Source organism: Haliaeetus leucocephalus, unplaced genomic scaffold, assembly GCF_000737465.1.
Source record: "Haliaeetus leucocephalus isolate CR32 unplaced genomic scaffold, Haliaeetus_leucocephalus-4.0 Scaffold526, whole genome shotgun sequence".
NCBI classification, from domain to species: Eukaryota; Metazoa; Chordata; class Aves; order Accipitriformes; family Accipitridae; genus Haliaeetus; species Haliaeetus leucocephalus.
The window spans coordinates 2002611-2010953 of NW_010972962.1; the positions used below are offsets into that span (position 1 = coordinate 2002611).

Here is an 8343-nt window from a genome sequence, read left to right on the forward strand (position 1 = left end):
CCTCCGCCGGGCCGGCAGCCGCTGCCCCGGCGCGATGTGCGGGGGGATGGCGGCGAAGGGGCCGGGCGGGCCGCGGTGGTGGCAGAACCGGCGGGCGCGGCTGCTGTGCATGCTGGCGCTCACCTTCCTCTTCTTCGTGGTGGAGGTGGTGGTGAGCCGGGTCACGTCGTCGCTGGCCATGCTGTCCGACTCCTTCCACATGCTCTCCGATGTCATGGCCCTGGTCGTGGCGCTGGTGGCCGTGCGCTTCGCCCAGCGCACCCGCGCCACCAAGAAGAACACCTTCGGGTGGGTGCGGGCCGAGGTGATGGGCGCCCTCGTCAACGCCGTCTTCCTCACCGCCCTCTGCTTCACCATCCTGCTGGAGGCCATCGAGCGCTTCACGGAGCCCCACGAGATCCAGCAGCCGCTGGTGGTCATCGGCGTGGGGGTGGCTGGACTCATCATCAACCTGCTGGGGCTCTGCCTCTTCAACCACCACGGCGTCGGGGGCCACGGCCATTCCCACGGCCACGGGCACTCACACAGCGGCAGGCAGCACCCCCGCAGCAGCCCCAAGCCCGAGCAGCCACCCGGGGATGGGGAGGCTGCGCTGCACCGGGAGGAGACCAGCACCTTGGTGGAGAACTGCAGCAGCTCCAACGGAGTCAGCCAGGAGAAGCTAGGTAAGCCCTGCAGCACCTCTGCTGTCCCGCCCCAGCATAGAAGTGCCAGGGAAGTGGGAGAGGTCCCTTCCCTTCCCCGAATAGGGCGGTGGGCATCCTGGTCCCACCTGGTGCAGGCTTCATGGGGACCACCTGCCCTTCCTCCTGGGGAAGAGGCAAGGCAAGAAACTTTCTTAGTGGTGTTCTCGGGCACATGGCTGTTGCGTCTTTACCTCGCACCTTTCCTTCAGGTGCTGAAAGGAGTGCCCTAAGTTCTGAGTTTGTCTTGCAGACAGGTCAGAGTGTGCAAGAGTCTTAGGGTAAAGCAGTTTGCCTTGGAAAAAGTTGGTGCTGGTAGAGAAGGCACATGACAAGTGTTTTTTGCCTAGCAACACAGGCTCTCGGGAGAAGTTGCCCTAATGCCATCTGAACTGGCTGCACATCAAATAGAGCGCAGCTCAACACCTTGGTCCTGACAGCCGGATCTGTCTGTTGGGTCGGTTATTAGCTACCTGAGAAGCTAATCTCAATCTGAATGTGACATACTGAAGTACAGTCCATTGCAATAATGTTGTACTTCTTCGTGACATATGTATTAATAGGAAGAAGTCTTGGAAACTACCAATCAGAACTGTGGAAGTCATGCAATAGGCATTGAATGTGGAGCTCACTGGTGTCAGGGTACATGCGTGGTTTCTTTGAATTAGTTTTCTTTAGCTTTCTAAAGCAGGCACCTTCCCACTCACTCGCACATAGAGATAAATATAAAATCTTCCCTTCCCAATTGTGATCAAACTGTCTATTTTGTGGGAGGAAATTTCTTGGGATTTTTTTTTAATGGATCCAGAAGCCTGGATAGTTTATTTTGAAGTCACTCAGTCGAAGCCAAGTACTGTGTGCTAGCAGAATGAAAGGTGTGTAATTGCCGTTTCTCTGCTCTAATCATATGAGATCCCCGTTACCACGAGGAAGGGGTTTCAGTCTTCAGAACCCATGTCTCTCCCTTATTTTCAGGGTGACATCAGGAGACCTCTGTTTTAGCTGAAATGGAGCTTTAATTGAGCAGAGCGAACTTTGTTACAGTTTCGGTTTTTCTGTGGTCGGAGGTTCCAATACACATTTGAGAAACTTAGCTCCTGCTCTCTCCCCCCACACCCCCGCTCCCCGTTTTGACTCCATGTTGGATTTGAAAAGACAGATTTTGCAAGAGGATAGGAAAGTTCCTCTGAACATAGTACACCATTTTCTTGACCACATAATAAGCTCTTAATGTTGGTTTAGTACCAACAAAGGTATCCTAATAATTAGTTTCAAACCATGTAAAATTCCCTTAACTGTTGATCTGATAGATATCTTGGCTTGTGAATTGTTCTTGCATGGTGAGACATGGTGAGCAGTTGTGCTTTTAGCCAAGTTTTGGGCTAGTTCTAGGCTAAAAGATTCATTTATAGCATGGATTAAAATGTATACTGTTTTGAGCTAACTTGTCTGGAATTTCTCATGGATGTCCTTCTGGCAATAACAAATAATTTGTTGTGGGTATTTAGATGGTAATAGGGCATAATTTTGGTCACAGTGAAACTATGAAATAAGCTTGTGTTTCCTTCTATGCCCTGTCATGATTATGTAATGGATGGAGTTATTCATAGTTTACCCGTGGAAATGTTACAGGTAAAGGTGCTTGGAGAGTTGTGAAAAGCTGTAAGATGTGTAGGTGAAGAGCAGGAGAATGACTGAGAGTGCTACTGTTCCTTCATTGGAAATTACAAAGAGGGGTGATTTCCTAAGGTGGAAGTGGAAAGCTAGTGATAGCCGTAGGGGCTAGTCTTGCATGGGTATCTTTGTGCATATACTTCATGTGAAGTAATCAGTTTATAGTTAGATTTAAATGAGCATATTTCAAATGGACATGTTTTAACTTTTTGCCATTAAAAAATCTCAAGAGCTTTCTGGAACCGTGTTTCCTTTTACCCACCCTTATAGATAGATCTACTGACTTTCCAGATCTTTTCTCTGAGTACTTGGTATGCAGCAGAGTGTCAGAAAAGTTCCTCTTTCCTTGCTCTCATCATGGACCCTGAGGTCTGCACTCTGTAACATGAGATATTTTCCTCTAATTTATTGATTTCTCTGGAAAGCTACAGGTCCCATGTTCCATAACTCATAGAAGTTGTGTGGAAAACGTAGCTGGAGCTTTAGGACAGAAGAGTGATGCACGAGGTTATGAGCCTGAGGCTTGGAACTGACCTGCTCAGCTGCCTTCGTAGGAGCCCACCCCTTCTTTATGATTACAGAATTGCAGTCATGAGAGCCGAGCAGCAGAAGCTGCAGGTCATGCTAACATGTTCGTGTTTACAAAGCTCTGAACTGAATAACCACGGAAGCAATAAGCTCCTTGTTTCAGTTTGTCAGGCCAGTGGCTGTTACATTTCTCTAACAGTGGAAGTTTTCTGTCCAAAGAAGAACTTCTGAAGAAAAGTAGGAGGTTAATCATGTAAAATACTTTCAATTTTGAACATTGGAAGATGTTTTTCTTTCAAAAAACATTCTTCTTTGTAATGATATGTGCATTTATTCCTATATAGCTAGTTAGGTATGGTGGAGTGGTAATATCGGAGACAGTTTTGACAAAGGAGGGCACCAAAATGTTCATTTATGCATTGCATGGTCCATGACCATGAAGGACCATGACCAGGCTTTGGGTATCAACAGCTATATGTCACTTAACAGCTGTATGTCACTTTAAAAAAAAAAAAAAAAAGTACGTTTTATAGGTATTCTGAAATATAAATAACACTAGTTCATAGCCTCTGAGACCTTCAGTGATAACTTATGCTGTACTATAGTCAATACTGCTGATAAATTCTGTTTTCTAGACCTAAAAGCTCAGCTCGTTGTATGTCATAGTTCTGCTGACCCCATGCGCCATCTCAGGAAAACTTCCTTTTCCTTGAATTCAGAAGTCTTTTGGAAATGAACTACTAAAACTGAAAAGAAGTTGCTATAAAGCAGTATCCATAAAACTTTTTTGCTTCTGGCCTCATAAATTTTAATATAAAATAGCAATGCAGTCCTATGGTTTAAGAGAGATTTTAGCAATGTGATTAGCCTTCTGGCTTTTCAAAGGAAGGAACAAATGTAAGTTACTTAGCTACTTAACCAGCTTTTTTATATATGCTCTGTAATTCTGCATTTTGTTTAAGAAATGAACAGTGAGTAGTCAAATGGTTAAATAGCTGGAAAATGTGAAAACAGTTTTTCAGTAGAATAAATTAAAATGCAGTCATCCTCATATTTTGCCACTCTACATCTTTAAGCTCCATGTAAAAACAATTGCCATCTAGACTATTTAGATCACTTATTGGGACAACTGAATATTTCTCAGCCAGAGAAAATGTTCCTAAGTGTTAATGGGTAGAGTTTCTTGCTTTTCAGTTTTGTACTTAATGTGGCAAGCTTAATGTTGGTTATTATTTTATATGGAATTATAGTAATGCGTAGTATTATAGCATATCTCTAATCATTCTACTGTTTTCTTGTCAGGTGATATGAAAGACGACATGGCTGACCTACAAGTGAATGGGAACGCTGGTCATTATCCTCTGGACGTAGAGGAGGTTGAAGAAGACTCTAGTGCACAGCTTAATATGCGTGGAGTTTTTCTACATGTTTTTGGAGATGCCTTAGGTTCAGTAATTGTGGTAGTGAATGCCTTGCTCTTTTATGGGTTGTGGAATCCATGCCCCAAAGATGGGCCCTGCTTTAATCCATGTGTCAATAATCATTGCATGGAAAATGCTACTTTATCCCAAACACTTGGCAGAGCAAACAAATCTGAGCAAGAGAGCATTACGGTGGCTGGTCCATGCTGGTTGCTATATTTAGATCCCATTCTTTGTTTGATGATGGTTTGTATACTGCTGTACACAACTTACCCATTACTTAGGGAGTCAGCCCTTATACTTCTACAGACTGTTCCCAAACAAATAGATGTTCATTCTTTGAACTCAAAGTTACGTACCCTTGAAGGAGTTGAAGCAGTCCATGAATTACACATTTGGCAGCTAGCAGGCAGTAGGATCATTGGCACTGCTCACATAAAGTGTCCTGACCCTTCCACATACATGATGGTGGCAAAGCGCATAAAAGAGATCTTTCATGACGAAGGGATTCATGCAACTACCATTCAGCCTGAGTTTGCCAGCGTTGGCTCTGAATCAGGGAGAGGGAAATGTGAGTTTCCTTGCAGGACTCAGTGTGCTTTGAAGCAGTGTTGTGGAACAGGAGAAGATAGTACTGCAAAGAAGACAGAAAAGTCTTCGTCACTTAGTATTTCTTGTTCAGAAGTTGTCATTGAATTTCCGAAAACTAGGAGGACTAAGTCGGAGAGCATCCCTTCAGTTAAGCTAGAGGCAAACACCGATCAAAATGAGCAGTTTGAATCATCTTTGTAACTCCCTGAATGGTGCTACCTGAGTTTTGGTGACTTTGACAACAGCTATATTGCAAGAGGAAGAGACAGACGTTTGAGATGCAATTTTGCCAAGTAGTGTAATTGCTGAAGTCCTTGTTCTTGTCATATTGCTAAATCTAGAATGCTTGTTTTAAAGAACATAATGTCACTGTCATGATACAATGTGTTTGTGTGGACTTTGTACTGAGACAGACAAAAAGTGCACCAATGCTGTAACAACTTCAGAAAACCAGTTTCAACGTTTTGGCAGAGACACTTTTTGCTGTGCTTCACATTAAAATATTTTTTCTAGTGAAAAGCTATTTGAGGGATAAGCATGTAGGAACTCAATTTGTGTTACAGATTTCTTGGACCTACTCTTTCCTTTAATATTTGATTTGTAGATATTTTAATATATTGTTTATTTAGAAGCCCTAAGGAAACCAAAGTTCATAGAACATTTTTAAAGATGTAACTACTTAAAACTGGAAACCACTTTGCAATTTCACATATTTTTCTTAAATCTATGTAATAATAAATGTGAAGGCTTTTCTAATGAATTTATCATATAGCATATTTTAAAGAGAACATCATGTAATTGTTAGAAACTGTCCCCACTTTTTCTGGTAAGGTAGTGAGGTAATTAAAGTCAACTGCTTGTGAAAATACCAGATGTGGAAGGGTTTTTTTTTCTACCAGAATGGAAGTTCAAGCTACTGTATACTGCTCTGTGATCAAGACGTGAGACTGACTGATAAAGTAATGCATACTTTCATATTTTATGGATTTTCTGGTGGTTTTCCTTATTTCCAAGTTGTGTCTGGTCATAAAAATCTTCAAAGTTGAAAGAATCCTTGACTCACAGTGCTATGAATAAAGAGCTGGAGCTTCATTTTTAACATGCTCAATTTACTAAGATAAAAGAATTAGTTATGTCAGTAAGTGCTCTGTTGGGGAAAGTCTGCCAAGCACCAACAGTGTAATTCATGCTTTTAAGCATAGACAGTAGCCTCCGTAACAAGTAATTCGGTGGTGCATTTTGCTTGTAGTTGAGTGTGTGTCTGTAAGCGCTTGCAGTGACTGCGGTCCTGGTCTCCTTCATGTCCTCAGGAGCATTCTGTTGACTTTTGAGGAGGTGGGGCAGGGAGTAGGATTTAATTCACTGTATTTCACACTTTGAGATGTTATGTGTCACATAATTTCACTTATTAAGTATCCAAATGGTTTAATATGTTAACTCAGTTGACAACTGGCTCTAAAGAAGCTGTTACAGTATGCTGCCAACTTACACCTTAACAAAGGAGAAACTGGTCTATGGACTCTGAATTTGGCAGAGACTGGATGAGTGTTGAAGATAAAACATACAAGAAACCTAATCTAAAACCCTGACCCTTTTGATCCACCTTCAAGTTATGTATGGGAAATAATGTCTTGTGATTTAAATGACTGCTCCTATGCTCAAAACTGGAAAACAACTTGGATCTTCCATTGTTTGCTCTATGACTCTGGACATGATAAACACTCTGCCTCAGTTTCCCTGTCTTAAAATGGGGATAATACCTACCTCACAGGGGTGTTGTGAGGCTTAACTCTTGTGTGGAGAGCTCTGAGATCTGTTACTGGAAGGCACTGGAAGGAGTATAAGATACTAAATTACATGGTATTTACTTCTTTTACAAATGTATTGCAATACCTAGGCACAACAGAGGGAACTGAGGATAGTTTTGGCCTTATGAAATTCTTTGATGCTGTGGTTTTCAGGTTTTTAACAGTATTTAAATGTAGATTTTTTTTAAAAAAGAATGTTTTGTTAGCGAAGGGAATGTAGCTTTGCCTCCAGATACAGAACACCTCGCTAGTTTGCATTTCTAATATGTGTCTCATATGATAATTGCTCCTAAGTAGTTCAAAATAGTGTGCTGCTCATCAGACCTGGATTGGCCCAGGTCATGTCAGTGGTCTTACCCAACTTCTCAGCAGAGCATTGCAGTCAACTCTTGATTATCCATGGGTGGATTACCAGTGTTGTGTATTAACTGTGCAGTCTACAGGGCCAGATGAGCTCTGTATCACATGCCAATGCGTTGCCCAAATGCTATGTGCCAAAGCATCAGGGAAAGTAGAGGAGCTCAGTCCAGTTTCACGAGAGCCCCCTCTCACAAGGTTTGTGAGCTTGGGTGCAGCGCAGCACCATGCAGTTATTTTGCCTCTTGGCTGCTCAGATGCATCCGCGGGAAGCTGCAGTGTGTGTTTGGGTCGGTTCAGCTTTGTGCTAGCTTGGGGATGTTGGTGCTTCACAGCCATTGGCATCGCTCACCTTTTTCTGTGTTTGTGCTTGTTGTATAGTCTCATAAACTAACTTAAATATGTTAATATAGTATTTATATATGTTTTTGTTTTGTCTGAATTATCTTAACACTTTCTTCTGTTACCTGTACATGATCTAGAGTTGACTGTTAAATGAGATCTTGTATGAGACTACATTTGCAGAATATGCTACCACTGCTAGTATACTACAAAGTATTAACCAAGTAAATTTTGAAATGAACAAAGTACTATTTTTTTTGGAAATGTGTATCCTTGCTTTTTATGATAAACTTTGACTAATTATTTTGATCACTAGTTTAAAATTGGTCTCAGTCATTAGTATGAATTATTGAGGTCCTGCTGTATATCACTTAGGCACCATAGAACTACTGCTCTTTAGTTTATTTAAAAAAAACAAAAACAAGAAAAACCATAGTAGCACTGAGAAGCCTGACTTACTTCTCTCCTGGTGCTCTTATAAAAAGAGAGCAACTATTAAGTCTTGACAGTTGCCACCATTGGTTAACAGTCTCAGTAAATGCATCTGAATAGATGGAGTTGTAGTCACTAATTCCATTGTAACTATTTAATCCTTTTTTTGTGCCAGAAGTCATATTTTTCTATTTCTGTGTCCATTGCAGGCAATGGCTAGCTTAAAAGACAAAAATCTCTCCCCCATGTTATTTTTATTATCAAGACAGGGATGCAGATGTGACGGTGATGATGATGGGGGCAGAAGGGGGAGTTGTGTGGCCTCTCTGTCATGTGCTGTATGTGCAGCACCAGCTGGTGTTAATGGGGCCCTTTAGTCTCTTTAGCCCTTGATGGTAGATTCCCTGAAAGCATATAGTCAGGTCAAGGTGGTGGCTGTACAGCAGCAGGAACACAATTTTTGTGTTTGTTCTGGCTGTATAAGACCAGACTGTAGCCTGCTAGCTT

The 8343-nt window shown here is 42.1% G+C and overlaps 1 protein-coding gene across 1 annotated transcript; it reads left to right on the forward strand.

Annotated features, from left to right (window-relative positions):
- The first annotated feature begins 34 nt into the window (after positions 1-34).
- Positions 35-7806, forward strand: SLC30A1 (solute carrier family 30 (zinc transporter), member 1). Its single transcript, XM_010576428.1, has 2 exons — positions 35-665; positions 4188-7806. Exons 1-2 carry the CDS (start codon positions 35-37, stop codon positions 5096-5098), a joined length of 1542 nt encoding a protein of 513 aa, XP_010574730.1. The 3' UTR covers positions 5099-7806.
- The last annotated feature ends 537 nt before the right edge of the window (positions 7807-8343 follow it).